Source organism: Alligator sinensis, unplaced genomic scaffold (assembly GCF_000455745.1).
Source record: "Alligator sinensis unplaced genomic scaffold, ASM45574v1 scaffold822_1, whole genome shotgun sequence".
NCBI classification, from domain to species: Eukaryota; Metazoa; Chordata; order Crocodylia; family Alligatoridae; genus Alligator; species Alligator sinensis.
The window spans coordinates 704,573-722,061 of record NW_005842638.1 but is presented as its reverse complement, the minus strand read 5'-3'; the positions used below and the strand labels follow the sequence as shown (position 1 = coordinate 722,061).

The following is a 17,489-nucleotide window of genomic DNA, read 5'->3' as shown; positions in this document are numbered from 1 at the left end:
TGCAAGCTTAACTTGCTTTTAGCATAGCTACATCACCCAAAGTACTCAAGCACACGCAGATATACACTCATTCTGGTGTTGTTTGACACCAATATAAGTGGTGTAGGTGGTGCTAATACTGAGAAAGGAGGGGAATTATTTAGAAATCAGCATGATGGGTGGAAGCTAAGCACTAAGAAAAATGTAGACTGAGCAGTAGGAAACATTTCCAGATCTTGAGATCTACAAGAATAAAGGATGGTCGCCTGAAAGAAGTGGTCAAAGCCCTGTTATTTCACACTGGGTTGGAGAAGACTGCTTGAAGGTACATTGTCTTGACAACCAGACTACCAAGTGACTGTTATCTATTTAATTATGATCTGAGTCTATGAAAGATGGAAAAACTCTGATAACTTTCTGTATTCACCTTTTTACATTCAGAGATCACATGGATCTTCACATGGATCCATAGGGTCATAGGAAAGTATGCTTGACCACTCTCATAGACAGGCAGTTTTTCCTAACCTCCAACCTAAATTTCCTGTGCTGCAGCTTGAGGCCATTACTCCTAGGCCTGTCCCCTGCAGCCACAGAGAAAAGACTGTCTCCATCCTCTTTGTAGTCATTTGTGCTTACACACACAAATGTAGAATTTGGTCTTTTACAAATATTGGTTCATTGGAAGAAACAAGCATTAGTCGGGATCTCATCTGTACCAAAAAAAAAATCATTTTAAATGTTTCTTTAGGGAGTTCTTTCATTAAATAATTGATCACTGTTTAGGCATACTTAATAATTTGTTTATTTAGTTTTCACACATTTGCATAGTCATTGAATTTTCTGTGTGTCCTTTTTTCCTTTGGTATTGCCAGGCAAATGTTCTTTACAAAGCAGACACAGAATGGAAGGGGAACACAGAAGTGAACTCACTCACTGAAAGTCACAAAGCTTATCACTGTCAGAGCTAGAAACAGAACCGCACAGTGAAATCCAGGCCCTTTGGACATTAAGGGAGCTTTGCCAAAGTGTTCTGTGAAATTAGGCCTTCCTTCAAGGTTTCTTTAAGTCCCATGTCAATGGCAATCAATGCCAGCTGTATAGCAGTTGTTCAAAATTTGGATAAGCAGGTTACTTTGCAGAAAAGTAGAGGAAACGAGGGAAATGCTGGACATTAGCCAAGCCCTGCTCCCTGAAACCAGTGCACATGAATCTGACATGATGTGACGGAGTAGGGCACTTGTGTGTGCTGTTTCAGGCATCATTCAACATGATTAGCCCAACTGTACTCATTTTACTTGAGAAGGCAAAAATGAGCAAGTGTGACTCCATGGTGCCATTTGCAATATATGCACATACATGTGGGGCTACCAGTTGCAATTATAGATATGCAACCTAGATGGCCTTTCAGTGTGGTGCATTACAACTTGTTATTTTTTATATGGACTTGTTCCATATATTTTTAGGAGAAAATACTTGAAATTGCTGTCTTTTATTTATTTTTTTAAAGACTAACAAAAATTACCAGAGGGCTAATATATTGAATATAACTACTTATTTTTGAAAAACACAATGAATGACCACCTTTTTACATCTTGATCACTGTAGGTTCTTTAGAGGAAATGTTGAAGACTGTATTCCTTCAAAGTGGCTGCTACCTCCTATTGTTCTGAATGGGACTGAGACCACAAAGTCTGTGCAGTTGGGTCACTATGTGCTATTATTATTATGTGACAACTTCCATGCTGGATAAACTATCCTGTGATGAACTATGGAATATTCATTAGAAATTCATTAGAAAACTCATTCTAGGACTGCATGTAGCTGCCATTCTAAGGCCAGGGAAGACTAGGGACCAGAAAATTCACAAGGGCTGCATGGATTTGTGTGAGACATACAATATATTCATGTAAAAATAAAAACCACCTTAGGGAATTGATCACCAATTACGCTCAAGAAAGTGTTCCTGACATAGGTGCACCCAATTACTAGGAGTACCTAGTTAAGTTATATAGCTATATAGAAGATCACCATGGGCATGAAGTATTGCCCATGGAAATTAGTAACAGTCATTCTAGTGGCTTTAGGGAAAAAAGATAATATAAAATGTTAGAGGAAATAGGTACTATGCTAGATCCATTATCAGTCTGGTCTTTGTATCTTCAATAAGTATGCCTAACAATTAGCATTGGGGATAAAGGACCAGATTTTGCCATTCTTATGCTCATTGGGTGCATATACATGTGGGCTTTACTGCAGATCTGATTAGTTGCTCTCTAGTAAAGCATCACCTTCTACACATGTGCCCAAATTAGGGCACAGTAAATTAATTAACTGCTACGGGATAGTACTGTCTGGGACAAATACTATCCTACAGCAGAGTAGTTATGTGAGCTGAAACACACATGTAGATGGTGACCAGGGCTGGCTGGGGCAGAAGGGTGCTTCAGTGTGGGCTCTGCCTGCCAGCTAGCCCCACACTGTAGCACCCTCCCATCCCAGCCAGCCCCTCCACAGCATGCTGAGCTGGGGTGGAGCAGCCCTGGGCTGGCAGGCTGATCCCCGGGGCCCTCTCCCAGCCAGGGATGCTATGCCTTGGCTCAGTGTGCTGAAGTCTTGAGTGCACATGTAAACACTGTGCCCAGGAGCAATAAACTATGACGCGAACTGCTATTTGTATGTGCAGATGCAGCCAATAAGTAGCACCTTATTCTCAAAATGGTAAGGCTGGCAAAAAGGTTGTCGCCAAACTCTTCTTGAGAGAGAGAGAGAGGGATATTTTTCCTCACCCTGACTTGAAAGCTTAGTCCCAGCAACTGCTTTTGTGCAGGAAAACAAGTATTAATTAATTTAAGAATATACTAGCATTTGACTGGTTAAGCTATTTTAAATCACTGAGATTATATATTACATTGCATTACATTATATTATTTTATATTATATTACACTCATACAATATACTATAATATATATTAAAGGAGTAATGATGATATCAGAATAATCTGTATTTTAAACAGGATGAAGAGAATCAGTTTATTCAGTTCTCATTCTTGCCCTGCCCCTATCTCCTTATTGGCAAGCAATCAGCATTCTTCAAGGATGTATTGCCTCAGAAATGCTCTCTCAGAGCAGTAGACTGGCATGGTAATTACAAGAGATTTGAGAGATCTGTGAGATCATAAAATGTTACTTATCCTTTTATTTATTTTTTTAATAAGGAATTATACTTGTGAAGAATAGAAAGGAAGTAAAATAGAAAGACACTCAGGGTCCATTTAATCTAAGTTCTAAGTTTGTATTGTGATTTTAAATATGAGGCGACATGTCAGAAACTATTATATATTGTTAATATGAGAAGCAACTACGCACCTTGTATACTTGTTAATTGTATAATGTTCTACACATTCCTTTTAGAGTAGTAAACATATCCCCAACACATGGTAATAGAATATACAGAGTTTTTGGTTTGTTGTTTTTTTTAAATATTACTGATGGGAGATGATAAAGTGAAAAAATGTAGTTGAACATGATAGACACAAAACATGGTGAACTGTTGAACTCTCATTAGATACCTTGTCTTATGATTCCTGGGGGAAGAGGACCATACCCTCTAAGTAGGTACCTGAGGCTGAAGCCCCACTCACCCCTCCCAGTACTGACTTTCCAAGCATAAGATCTGTTCCTCTGGCATGATATTGCTGCATATCCAGGCATGTTGCTACAACAAACCTACAGATTCCTCACATGGACTGAGTGAACCCCAGACTCCTCACGTGGTTCTTCCTCCGGCCTGGCAAGCCACAGCAGAATGTTTACAAGGAACCCTCTCGAACTGGACACAGTGTTAAAGGCAATCACCCTTTGTAACTACTACTTCCCTAATAACTATTAGAAAGGAAAATATCATAGCTTGATTTTACTGATTTTATTTTCTTCATATAGACTAATCATAGAAATTATATATGGGTAAATATGGGTGTAGTACATGGCCTCCCCACTCACAAATAATTGAGACAGTGGGTGCATCTACACAACATGCTTACTGAGCAGTAGCCTAATAACACTGTGCAGTAGCATGCTGGTCAAAAACCATGCTAATACGCTACTGCACAGTGTTATTAGGCTACTGCTCAAAAAGTGACACACAAAACTGTGTGCCAGCACTACTGTGCAGTAGCACAAGTTACTGCACATTTAGTTAGTACTTCAGTAAGGAAATACTAAATTAAATGCACAGTAACTACTGCACATTAATGAACGTATAAACATGCCCATTTACAGCTTAAAATTCACAAATTGTGAGGCGATAATAATTACATTTCTTGTCATTCCAACCCCCATCAGTGTACATCTCTACACATTTTTCTGCTCCTTTGCCACTGGGCTCACTTGGATGCCATTTTGTATAATTCAGGGGTGTCTCATCCATATAACTGAATTCACCTGGGATTGGTGTTTCTTTTATGCCCAGGTAAGCATATCTGTTAAATCGTTTCACAATACTTAGAATAGCATTGTTCTCCTCTTCATTCCTGGGAGCTGCAACAGAGCCACCGGCTCGTTCACACACATCTAATGTGGTTGCAAAATCAACTTCTTTTCCATTGGTAGCGAGCATTTTTTCTCCCACTCTTGTAATTGTCCCTTCCAAGGCAAGGACTACAAATTAAAGTGAAACATTAGGTTAGTTGTTTTTGCCTCCTTTACACTATAACTATTTGGACAGATATAGGAAAAAACTGTGAGGAGATAGATGAAAAAAAAAGGTGAAAATAGTCAGGGGAAAGAAAGAGGAAAGAGAAAGGGGAAAAAAGAGAAGAGGGCAGAAGAAAGGAGAGGGAATGGAGGTGGTGGTGTTCTCACAATTTTAGCAAGTCAGGTTTTCAGCACTTCTTTGCTTATGATCATTTATTACCCACCTAGTACCTCTGTTACAAGGAATCCCAGCCCTGCTCAGGCCTCAGCGAGCTAGTCTTTTTTTTTAATCTTTTAACAAAGGAAAAGAAATTTTGACAAAACTTTTGTGATACCTTTCCCCATTTTCCTACCAGCTCAAATGATTACATTATACACAGTAGTTGAAGCCTGCTGAGGACCTGATCTAGTGTTAGATAAGTGCCTGTGTTTGATGAAATCCCATGGATATTATGTAATACACAACACAGTATATGTCAGGGACATTGAACATTTTAGACTGATATTTTTAAAAATTAAGGTTTCATAAATCAGAATGATATTTATTTCAGTATCCCTGCTACTCTGGGGGAATCTGGCCCTATGTTATATCCCCACATATCTCTTCTCCTTTTAGAAAGAAAATGGGGTACCTGTCTTGGGTGTCCTATTGCTAGAAATGGCCCTGAGCAGCCTTCTGTTGGGGATTCCTGCTTTTCACATAGGGAGTTTTGTTTGTGTGTGTACTGTCCCAAGAGGCTCTCTGATTCAACAGAGTTGGGCTACACACATTACCATGGGTGAATCTTGATCCTCCTTATAATTAACCACATTGAAGTGTTAGGCCCAAGGGAGTTTATTTTCTGCACTGACTAGATTTGCAGATCCACTCAGAGTGGGAGCTGCACCTTAATCAGCTGCTCCTGGTGAAGGAAAACTACTCTGAAAAAGCAATTTGTTAAGCAAGAGGAAGAGCACATCTGTTGATGTATAACTCTTTAGTCTATTACATCTTCTATGCACTAGTCTATGTTCCAGATGAGTACAGCAGGTTCCTTTGTACTAGCCTTAACCCCTTTCTGTTCTGTTCTATAGAGGCCTGTATATCCCATTTATCAACATATTATCTGATCATTTCTAGCCTGTGCCTATGCATATGCTGTGTAAAAAGACCAGCACTTTATAATTGTTCTAAGTACCATTCCTGGTGTTGCCCACTATGCAATTATACCCTGAGCTAGCTCTGCACACTAACTCTGGAACTAGAAATCCTGTAGTCATATTGTTTTTCAGTCACTGGCTAATTATTTCTGCTGAGGTATAGTGCACATTAGCTCGGGTGCACTGCTGTGCTGAAGTGGATATACTGCTTACAGTCCTGGATCTACTGCTCGTAGGTTATATATGCATGCTGAGATCTTGTTCAATATGGTCATAAATGACTTGCAAGAGGACACCGAGGGAGTGTGTGGAGCAGCAGGCCCTGAACCTAAATCTCTTAGGGCTCATTCCTTATCAACAGGGCTATCTTTCTTCTTCTTGCATTTTATAAAAAAAGACCTTAGCTTACTTAAGTGGTGGCAGAAAGAATAATTTGTGTTTTGGAATGGAACAGTAAAAATGTTGTTTACTTTGGTATAAGTTGGGTTTTCAAAGTTTATTTTATATACTATGTTTAAAACAAATTTTGAGGACAAAAAAAAAATGTTTACCTCCTTCAAGTGCAGCAATGTGATGTCTTAAGGTACTTAAGATACTATGTAATTCAGTGTCAAAAGAAGCAGGTAGTCCTACAGGTAAAAAAATAATATTTGTACAGTTAGGCTAAAATGGTCCCCATTGACAGATACAATTCAGTGTATTTGACTAATTAACCAAACTGTTTTGAGTTTGATATAGTTTTCGTCAGTTTCTCTAGTGGAAAAATTGGTTCCGTGTATATTACATATATTTTATTAATATATATATATATATTTCCCTGTACATTATATAAAGAAAACAAAAATTAAAATATTTAAAAAGTCGAAGATTGTTTTTTCTTTATAATGACCCCTGAAACTTTTGAAGAGTAGTTGCTTATTTGATGTTATGCTGTTTGTGACTTAATGGCCACAATGAATTATTTTTCTTGCAGTACTTACAGAATGGGAATTCTATTATCTGTTCATACTGCTGCCTCAGTTAAAAGCACCCCTCATAATTTTACAGTGAAAATCTGCTTATTTAATCTCTCTAAAATTGTCATTGGAGGGTTCCATTGAGGGTCTTCCACAGAACCTATGTGAAATATGCACAGTTTGCAAGTAAAAAGTTTTTATATATTCCCAACACTGCCAGTCTAACATGGGAACTAAGAGGCAAACTGGATTACTTCTCATATAAATAATCACAAGTAATAAAGGTTCTGCAGGTTCCCACTGCAATCACTTGGGTAGCAGACTGGAATTTGGTAAAGGAATGTGCTGCTGCACAGAAGAAGTAGAGTCCTTATTCTCTGAGGTACAGTGGCTCTGCATTTGTAACAAGGGTGACAGTTTAGTCAGTGAAGTCAATAAAGGTTGGATTGAGTCCAGTCGCTGATCATCTGAAGATTAAAGTGTAATTTCACAAGGGGCACATACACACGTTCACCATACCAGATCTATGATTCTATGATTTACTTTAAGCCATGAGATCGTATATCAGGCATGATGTGTATACATGTGTCAGTGCTTGGAGCTGCACTGGCAACCTGATCTAAGTAAGTTGGCTAGTGCATCTGTGGGGGCAGGGGAGTTGGTAGGTCTGTGAAGGAGGACCTTTCTATCTGGGGTAGGAGGTGGGGTCAGGAGTTAAATAGCCCAGTCAGGTTGGGAGGGATGCCGGAGGTAGGAAGAGCATAGCTCTGCATCTATGCTCTGAATGTGTACAGCTCTTCATTAGATCAGGCTGACCACTTCCAGATCTAACTTACCTTCTCAGGCACTTAGATCAACCTAACCCTACTTAGATCCATTTAAGTGTTATGTCTGCACAAACCCATAATTACTTTCAGGACTGGAAGGAACTACGCTTTAAAAGATGGAGTTCCTTTTTCCTGAGCTACTTTGCATAAATCAGAATTGTTCATTGTTTTGGTTAATAAAAAACTATCTTTATTACCTCTTTGTCCAGGCTCTCCCCTCTTTCCCCCTTCTCGCCTTGGTCACCCTTGGGCCCTGTTAACCCAGGAAGCCCATCTCTTCCAGGAGGACCCATCATGCCACCAGGTGGGCCCTGACTACCTGAAGAAGAGAAACACAGGAATAAAAAGACTTGTAAAACTTCCTGGAAATCAACACTTTTTATGAGAAAATCAGATTAAACATGGTTTCATAGCAATTGACTTGCTACGACATAGACAGCATTACACTTGCAATAACTTCATTACTGCCCAAAGATCTGGTGAAGTCTGGATGTATAGCATTGGCAGAATGCTCTCCCCCTGGAATGAGCAACCAAATGCACTTCAGAATCTGAATCACTGGAACTCTTAATTGTCTTAAGTACTGAAGCTGGAGAAAGCTTCTTGCCTGTTCTCCTAAATACTGCACAGAGTATGTATTAAAATGTTACTGATGTTCATAGCCACATGCTTCAGAAGCCTACTAGAAGCTTCTGAAATACACTTGTTTATACTTCCTTACTGTTGAATTAACTTTTAATTAATTACTATTCTTAATCAACACTATTATTATTAACATCTATACATTTATTTAAAATGTTTTTGTTGGGAATTTACGAAATGTATTACTAGGAAATTGTAACAGAAAAAGGAAAAAGGCTCTATATGTGATTCACTGATCAATGGGATCCTTGACACCCCACCCAAACCCCACCCAGCACACAGCTCCAGGTACTCTCCTATTTTAAGGGAATCCTGGCAGTTGCAGTAGTTTCTACCAAATGGTCAGTTTTCAACTCGTTTTCTGCATGCCCCCAAGTGACCATGAACTATAGATCAGCTGAGTAAAGTATGCTACAAAGGGTCTGAAAGCCATGATTTTCCTGCAAGGAAATTGTATAACTTGAAAGAAAGAGCTCTAATTGTCTCTCTTCCTCCTTTAGGTCCCCATCCTTCTGTCCAGTTCAACAGCTGCTTTTCTCCTCTCATTTTCACAGGGTGTGCTGTCTACATTCCCCCAACATTTACTTTCTGCCTCTCTATCTCCTCAGCTATTCACCACTGGAAGTTGCCGTACTAGCAAAAACTCTATACAGATAGGAACAGCAGGGTTATTCCACTGTCAGCAAAAATTCACTATGAAATTCCATTGAATATTAAATCGGAAACATACAGCTTTGTTTCACACTACTGGACAAACAGTTGATTAAAAAAATGAGAGTTAGGGAAGAATTTTATTTCTGCTAGTGAACAATCAAAGTGCAGCTTGTAACTCAAGTAAATGTAGGAGATAATTGTTGCAAGTACCTGGTGGGCCTGGATCTCCTTTCATACCATCCCTTCCATCTCTTCCAGGTAATCCATTGGTTCCTGGGGTGCCAGGGATTCCAGGAATTCCAGTACAGTGTTCCTCAGCATGACATGCCACTAGGAAAGCAATCACTGCTCCAAGTATCTGGGGCAGCAACATTGTTCAAGACAGCTACAAACAGTAAAATATTTATTATGCAATGATTGACTGAGAAAAATAGAAGCTTGGGGTTTCCTGTTAGGAATACCTAATAAATATTAACTCTTCAAATTTTGCTTTGAATAAAGATTTCAATTCAGGTTTGATTTTTATACTTACAGTAAGATTGTGAATATGTGGGCTTATTTACATGTTAATTAATATGCAGTGCCTTGCAAAAGGAAGTACTAAATAAATGTGCAGTAGGCTGTCCTACTGAGCATTAGCGCGCACACACAATTTTTCATGATGGCTAATGTGCGGTACTTTTACTACTGCGCATTAGCCTAATAGCATGGCCTGTGCCATGGCACTATAATGTGCAGCCAGTTAATCTATAGTGCATTAAACATCTTGTGTAGGCATGCCCTGTATCTAGAAAGACCTGACTGGTTTAATTACATCAGCATGAGCAATTAGTCATTTGGAGACAGTGGCCAGATGTGGCTAATTAGCTCTCTGGTAAAGTGTCACCATCTACATGTGTGCCCGTATTAGCATGAACGGCATGTGCCCCCGGCGACTGGCAGGGGATGGCGGTGGCGGGAGTGTTGGCGGTGCCTTTTTGCAGGGGGTGCACTGCCACGCTCAGGGGGTGCATGTGCACTCACATGCACCCCCCATGCATCGCCCCTGCATATTAAGACACAGTAAATTAATTAATTCTGCTGTAGGATACTACTGTCCAGGACAATACTATCTTGCAGCAGAATAGTTAAGTGTGCCAAAATGCATGTGTAGATGGTGACTGATGCTGGCTGGGGCATGAGGATGCTACAGTGTGGGGGCTGCTTGGTGGCTAGCCCTGCACTGTAGCAGCCTCATGCTCGTGGCTCAGCCAGCCCCTCTGCAGCGCATTGAGCCGGGGTGGAACAGTGCTGGAATTTATTGCTACAGCTAACTGTATATGTAGTTGCACCCACAATGTATTACAGGCAGTGTGGATAAAGGCAGTTCCCAACGTTAACTTGTAAAAAGGATGAATTCCCATGTTACATACAACAGAAGCAAGACTAGATGTATTTCTGGAGCAGAACAGACTTATGAACCACACCAAGTCCAAATGACCCTGAATGGTTGCAAATATTAAAGAAATAGGAAATGTTTTGATTAAAAGGTTCTTATTTTTGGACAAGCACCACAGCCAGTTGAAATTTATTTTAAAAAATGAGCAACTTTGAATTTCTTCATAAAATATTTTTTTGTTTTAATCAGTACTGCTCCTTATTTTTATAGAGAGCTTTAATAAATGTACTTAAAGTACCAAGTGACAGTGTTCAATTATTATACTGATTAGTGCTATGAAGACCGTAATCAGAAAATGGTATGCTACTCATCCAAAGGAAAGGTTTGTAGCAATGATAGGATACAGCTAGCTTGACATGCATTTACATGTAGTATTATATATCTCTGGCTTTTTTTTACAACTAACAGAATATTTCATACATCATCAGAACCTTACAGACCATTTTCTGACATGTGGATCTTGTTTTGAACGAAAAATTCCATAAGCACAGCAAAGCTTAAGGGCATTGACAGTAAGGTCTGCAGATTTTTTGGGCATCAATAATATTATCTCCTGTACAATGCCTTTTCTGGTATGTAGCTATTATGAAGTGCCAAAGTATGTTTTAATCTTGGTGCCAATTTAGCATTTTGGCATTATAGTTCACCATTCTACAATCCTATGTATATATCAAATCATTCTGAGAATAAAAATCAGTGGTTAAATCTATCAAGCTGGAAATTGCTAAAGGTTAAATTGATGGACTGTAAGGCAATACTCCAATTAGTAGCATAATTCAACTAAAACTGTAACAGAGAGTACTGAGTTCCCTAGCAACTGTCCTGTTTTAGTCAGGCAACCTTGTCCTTGGTTGGACAACTCATACACAATGTAAATAACAAGAGGCTTAATTTCTTTTCATAAATCATAACCCAACTCTTCTAAAAAAATCTGGACTTTTTGTAGTTCAGAATCTAATTAGTTAATGGTTATCCTTTTTTAAAATATATCTTATGTGTTGAATTCTGCTTTCATTGAGGTCAATGATAAAATGTTCAATGTCAGTGGTACAAGACTGATAACTGCTCTGTTTCTTCTTATATCAGCAATTGGAATGCAAATTATGTTTTGTATATAAAGACATACATAAAAAACTTAGTTTACTGTGCAGTAACCAAAAATTACTGTGCAATACAGGTGCAATACTGAATAATACAGCCCTAGGCCTCAAGTATATTAGTAAATCTTTAGTTTTTTCCTTTAAATTGGAAAAAAACGGGTGTTATGTTATATGTGATGGATGCACCTCACCATTTGAAACCCCTATTCAAAATTCTAGATTCACCCATGGACCTGCATCTACTCAAGCCCCACTAACTTCAAGCTACTTAATCAAGATACACCATTGGGGTTCTTATCACTTGCAGGTCAGGATGGAAAGAGCAGCTATTCAGCCTGAATTAAGCCCTTCTTTCATAAGAACCTGGTAGCCTTTGAACACTTTCTCAGCTGATGAAATCTCTAATAGGAGTAGACTAGAAAATTAGCATTAAAGGGAAGTATAATAAATCATTTGAAAATAATTCAAGGAGAAAATATAAAGGGACTGTTGGCAGCATAATTTAGAGAAATTCTTTGTTCAAGAAAAGTTCAACTTACCCTTCAGCTCCAAAGCAGAATGAAGAAGAAGTTGTCAGAAGGCCCCTTTATTTAGTGCTTCTACATTACATGCCCTTGTATTGAAGAGGAGACTTGATAAGCAGTTTGAATGAGTTTTTTCCCCCTTTCTTTTGTTTACATACTCCACCTGTTATGCAAATATTTAGAAAAATTTAACATGTGGTGCCAAGTGACATTTCATTTCTCTTCTACAGAAATAAGTAAAAAAATGTGAAGGAGAAAAACACTCACTCTTGAACAGGTTAGATAAGCAACATTTAAAAATGAATTCAAAGGATACTCATTTTTCATAGTACTTTCAATTCATGTAATTTATATTAAAAATCGAATGCTTATTGTTATCTTTTAAAAATGTTGTATTGTAAAGTTCTTACTCTCTGGAGTTATATGAACAATAGTTTTACAAATCTAGCATTAATTTTTCTTAAGAAGAAGGATACTCTTGAGGTTAGAGGAAGCAGGGAAGTCTAGTAGACACTAGAGCTGTACAAAACAGCACCATTTTGTTTTGACTTCCATTTCGATGTTTCAACAGGACAGTGTTTCATTTCAAGTTTTGTTTAATTTCAAAACCACTGTTCAGTTTTGTTTTGTTGAAACTGTTTCATTGTTTTGATGCTGTTTTGACGTTTCGCCTATAGTCTATAATGGGGAAGCACAAAACTGCCTATAACTTTGTCATTTCTTGGCAGATTTGAATTAAAACATCAGGGGTGGTATCCCCTTTTGAGGGCATGATGTGTGCCAAGTTTCAAGGAGATAAGTGTAGGGGTTTTTGGGAAACTGCACCTCAAGCTGCTGACAAGCAGAACTCATGACGTGTGACTGTGTTTATATGTCAAGGCGCAGCTGTTTTTCCGTCCCTCCCCCAGAGCACTGGGATTGGAAGGGATCTCAGGGAAGGATCACAGTTACTGACCAGCTACACATGTTAATAGCAGAGCAGTCCTTCCCCTCTCTTCCCTCTCCCTCTTCTTAGTTTCAGTTTCCCTGCAAGCAAGTGCAGCTTCAAAACTCGAAACATTTTGAAACTTTTGAAACATTTTGACTGCCCTCATTTTGTTTTGAGGTTGTTTCAAAGCCTTTCATTTCATTTTGATTTCACTGTTTCGAGCTTGAAATGAGTTGAAATAGTGTTGACACGAAACACCTGGAGAAATTTTGCACAGCCCTAGTAGACAAAGCACTGAACTGTGACTTGAGAGACCTGGATTTCCTAGATCCCACTGGGGTTTTAGATAGAAGACAGATGCCAACCAGCTCAGTTTCTATGCATTCCCAGCAGCAAGCCTCAGGGAAGCACTTAAGTTTCTTAGGAGCCTCCAGGGTGGTGGTGGTGCTGGGGAAGGGGGAGAAGGGGGAGTTGATTTGAACTTTGGATTTAGCTGCTCAAAATAGCATTTAGATGCCTACTTTACCTCTCTCAGCAATGTCTAGCACTACAAGCCTAGGGCTGTCATCTAGGACATGTCTTCTAAACAGTACTATTACAATACAATTATAGTACATAATCTTTTCTTTTCCAATATATCACATGCTTCATAGTACTTAGAAGATATATGAAAGACAAATCTGATTTGTATGTACTTTTGTAACACAGGTAACATATACATAGTTCTCCCACATTCCTCAAACATAATTGGAATTAGTTGAAATCATTAAATAGCAACTGGGACAATCACAAAAATTCAGAAAATAGAGGTTTATGGTAATCTCACCACACACTATTTGCATCTGCCTAGGTAAACTTCTCATGAGGAAAAATGGACCACAAAGGCATTCAATGAGTAAAAGTGTCCTACATTTGTTTTTCATTACCCCAATACATTATACAAATGTTGTTTTGGGTTTTTTTAACAATTGTATCGAAATGTAACAGATTATTCTTGTATCATATAAGTTTTCAAAGGATCTAAGATACTGTGAATTGTGAAATATTACTTGAATTCAGGTTTACCTTGACTGCAATCCAACAGCTCTCCCAACCATACAGTTTCTCCAGTAAAAGATATCACAAAAGCATTTGACATTTTCTGGACCATCACTGCAACAACAACCCTTCAACTGTACTAAAATAATTTTGTTATTAGATTTGGTTTCTTTCATGCAAGAATATTAGGAAGAATATTAGGCTAGTCTGTGATATAGGAAAATATGAGTTACAGTGAGGGATTGAATGCACATTGCTTTGTAACACTATAATTACATCAAAATCAGCAATGGTGTATTTGAATCTAAGTAAATTAAGCCATAAATTAAAGAAACTTTTAATTTTTGCTAGAATCTTGTGTTTTTGGAATACAGTCAAGATACACAATGTTCTGGGACATACTTATGGGCACTTACAGGTGATGGCCAAGGTGAACTCCAGACAGAACACCAACAGGAGCCAGATTTGTTGATGTCAATGGATCCAGGATTTTACACACTATCTAGGAATGTCATTAAATTAAACCATAGGATTACTTTCAGTTTCATTTTTCCCCTGTATTGTTAAAGACAGAAAATTACCATGTGCCTAAGTTGAGGTATTCTAGAAAAACTGGTAAAAGGCTTCATTTTCATATGGGCTGACCACCCACAGGTTCATATTGACTTGAATGGGAAATCAGCATGCTCAGCATCTCTCCATGCCCTATCCCCCACCATGGAAAAAAGACTTGTTCTTTGAAATGTAATAACTGACTGAAACAGTTTAAAATACTGAATCATTTTCTTTCATGTAGGTTCAAAAATTGCAATTTCTTGGGAGCAAAGCAAACTCCCTATTTTGCTCAGGACACCTCTTGTAAGGAGTTCATTACCAACAGTTTGGTCGTGGACCAGACTTCATAAAGGAATTTTATCTGATCTCTCTATTGGGTCTTTTCCAGACTGCAAGACGTTCATCTTAGACATGTCATTTGGTTGCAGTCACTGATAGCAGTTGCCCTAGTTTGTCCTTGGTACACTACTTGCATGAAAAGCAGGTGTGGTCAAGTTTTTCAATCTTTGCTTGTTTAAATCAAGTTCATTACTGTACTGGTCTCATATTTCTGCTGTAACTCTTCTGCCACATTTTGTTGGCAGAAGGATTCAATATTTTAAACCAGGATCAATTACCAACAGGAATTTCTTCTATACACTTTGGCTGTAAATGGATGTTTCATTGTTCCATGGAGAAAGCAATGTGTCCTATGGTCCTACAGTCATACATCTTCACCATCTTGCTTTATGTCCTGCTGAAGTATGTGGAATAAAATGTGCTATCACTTTTTTCCCCAGAACATTGTGGTTTGCATCTGTAAGGTTTATACAGATCATTCTCAGGGAAAAAATGGCCAGAATGAGTGCTCTCCCAGGACACCTACTACTGGAGGAGCAGCAGCACAACTTAGAAGGGCAACCTGTGTAAATGACTGTGCTGTTCCTGTTTTGATCCAGGTCAAACCCTGGAATAATCAAGCCTTTGTGAAATGAGACATCAATTTACTGCCTTTGACAGCAGGAGCTTGAGTCTCTACCCAGAAACCTGGAAATTAAATTACAATATCTAGTTGTCTTTGATAATTATATATCCCCATTTACAGAGAGTCAAAAGGTCCAAAACAGAGAATTTTTTTGTTATGGGGAAAAATGGGACACAATAAGCTTGGGAAACCCATTAATTGATAAATCAACAATATACAGATTTCCTTCATGGGTGTTTTGGCAGTAATCATAACCCCTGTCTTTCTCTTATGGTTATGAGCACAGGGCCTCTCTTCCTCTGCTTACTAATATCTTTCAAAAGTGAACTCCCTGTTCCTTTAGGGCTTCAGACCACAAGATTTACATTATTTTTGTATTTGATTTCTCTTATGTGTTTTCTGTGGCATTTGTTGGTATAATTTTCCCTTGGTTTTTCATGTAAATACAGAGAAAATGTGCTACACCACTATGTCTTGAATCAAGGGAGATATGTGCGAGGGTGGCTTATATGCTACATCTCCCTGGACTGCCCTCTTTTGCACAAAACATTCATAAAGTCACAGTAGTAGGCCTCTGAGAGATCCTTTGGGTTTGTTTACATTGCCCCTGCCTCTGCTAGGAAACATCACAGCAAAACATTCCACATTGGCTCTGCATGAGCCACATCCTGAATAAATATAACAGAGGCACGTTTGTGCAATAACAGCCTGAGCCAACAAAGGTGTTCAAGACAAAACTTACTACTTGTGCCCAGTGTTGCATAGAAGGAATCCTTTACCTTTTCCGGGGTATAGCATGTTTAAAGCACATGCACCATGCTTCACCGTGGCACAGAGTAGACATACCCCTTGGAGCCTGAAGAAAATTTTCCAGACTTGTAACATAAATTTTGACTGAGTTGGCAGAAAGCTTAAGCAGTGTGTGAGAGAGACAATTGCACCTGTCATTAGGGCTGTGCAATGCTTCAGGCACTGATTCAATTTGGTGGAGATTCGGCCCAATTCGGTGGCCGAACCTCTGAATCTGATTCAAATCAGGAGACCCTTTAATCTCTCTGAATCGAATCAGAACCCTCTGAATCGATTCAGAGAGATTTGATGATGTGGGCATAGACACAGATTTAAATGTTTTTTCTATATACCTCAAGGTATCAGGCAGCTTGTGAATGCTGAGATGGTGGGGCAGATGGAGCATCCCACGGAAGCATTGCAGGGGTGGTCCCCAGCAAGCTCAGCGGCAGACCCAGAAGTGGACCAGAAGCACTTCTGGTCCACTTCTGGGTCCTCCGCTGAGTGTGCGGGGGAGTTCCCCCATCCCCTGGCTCAGTGACTGCTGCCTCTTGGGTCTGGGGGGGGGGCACCCAGGGTCCCCCCATAGCAGATTGACTTCCAGGCCCACTTCTGGGCCCACTTCCGGTACTCCCATCCCACTTCCAGGTCCGCCACTGAGCATGTGCCCCCCCACCCCGCGCTCCTGTGGGACACTCCATCTTCCCCACATTTGGCACAAACTGTTACTATATGGCCACTTGCTGGGGAATTCCCCAGCAACAACCCCCAAGCAAAAGGCCATATCATGGAATTTTGTTGCAACAAGATGGCTGCTGACAGTGTTCGATGGGGGTGGGGGGGTGGGGAAGGAATGGAGGGGAGGCAATTTAAAGAGACAGGAGCAGTGTGGCCAGCTGCCTGGGGGACTAGTGGCAGTGGCAGCAGTGGTGGCAGGGTGAAGGAGAAGAATATTCCTCCCCCTCCACTTGCTTCCATGAGCCCTGTGGCTGCCTACTCTGCCTGGCCCCATGTTTTATTCAGCACCAGTGTTACCAAATTTGCCCATTACTTTGGGGTGTGCTCATTTATTAGGGATAGTTTCTAGGGTCTTGGTGATTCTGTCAATGTGCTGCTTGTGTTACTATACAGAGCTGTATTTCTCCCTTCTGCAAGCCCTCACCCCCAGTGGAGCTATCTTGCAGGACTCAATCTCAATGGGACTGGGTTCCTCCAGTCACCAAATCAGTCATACACACAAACACACACAAATTAACGTGACAC

At 39.5% G+C, this 17,489-nt stretch overlaps 1 protein-coding gene across 1 annotated transcript in view; it reads right to left on the bottom strand.

Moving 5' to 3' along the window:
• Positions 1 to 3,217: 3,217 nt before the first annotated feature.
• Positions 3,218 to 17,489, bottom strand: part of LOC102380201 (pulmonary surfactant-associated protein A-like) — a 49,879-nt gene continuing 35,607 nt past the window's right edge. The window contains 3 exon segments of the mRNA XM_025215256.1: positions 3,218 to 4,635; positions 6,363 to 6,440; positions 7,792 to 7,821. Of these exon segments, the coding sequence (XP_025071041.1) occupies positions 4,259 to 4,635; positions 6,363 to 6,440; positions 7,792 to 7,821 (485 nt within the window). The 3' untranslated portion in view covers positions 3,218 to 4,258.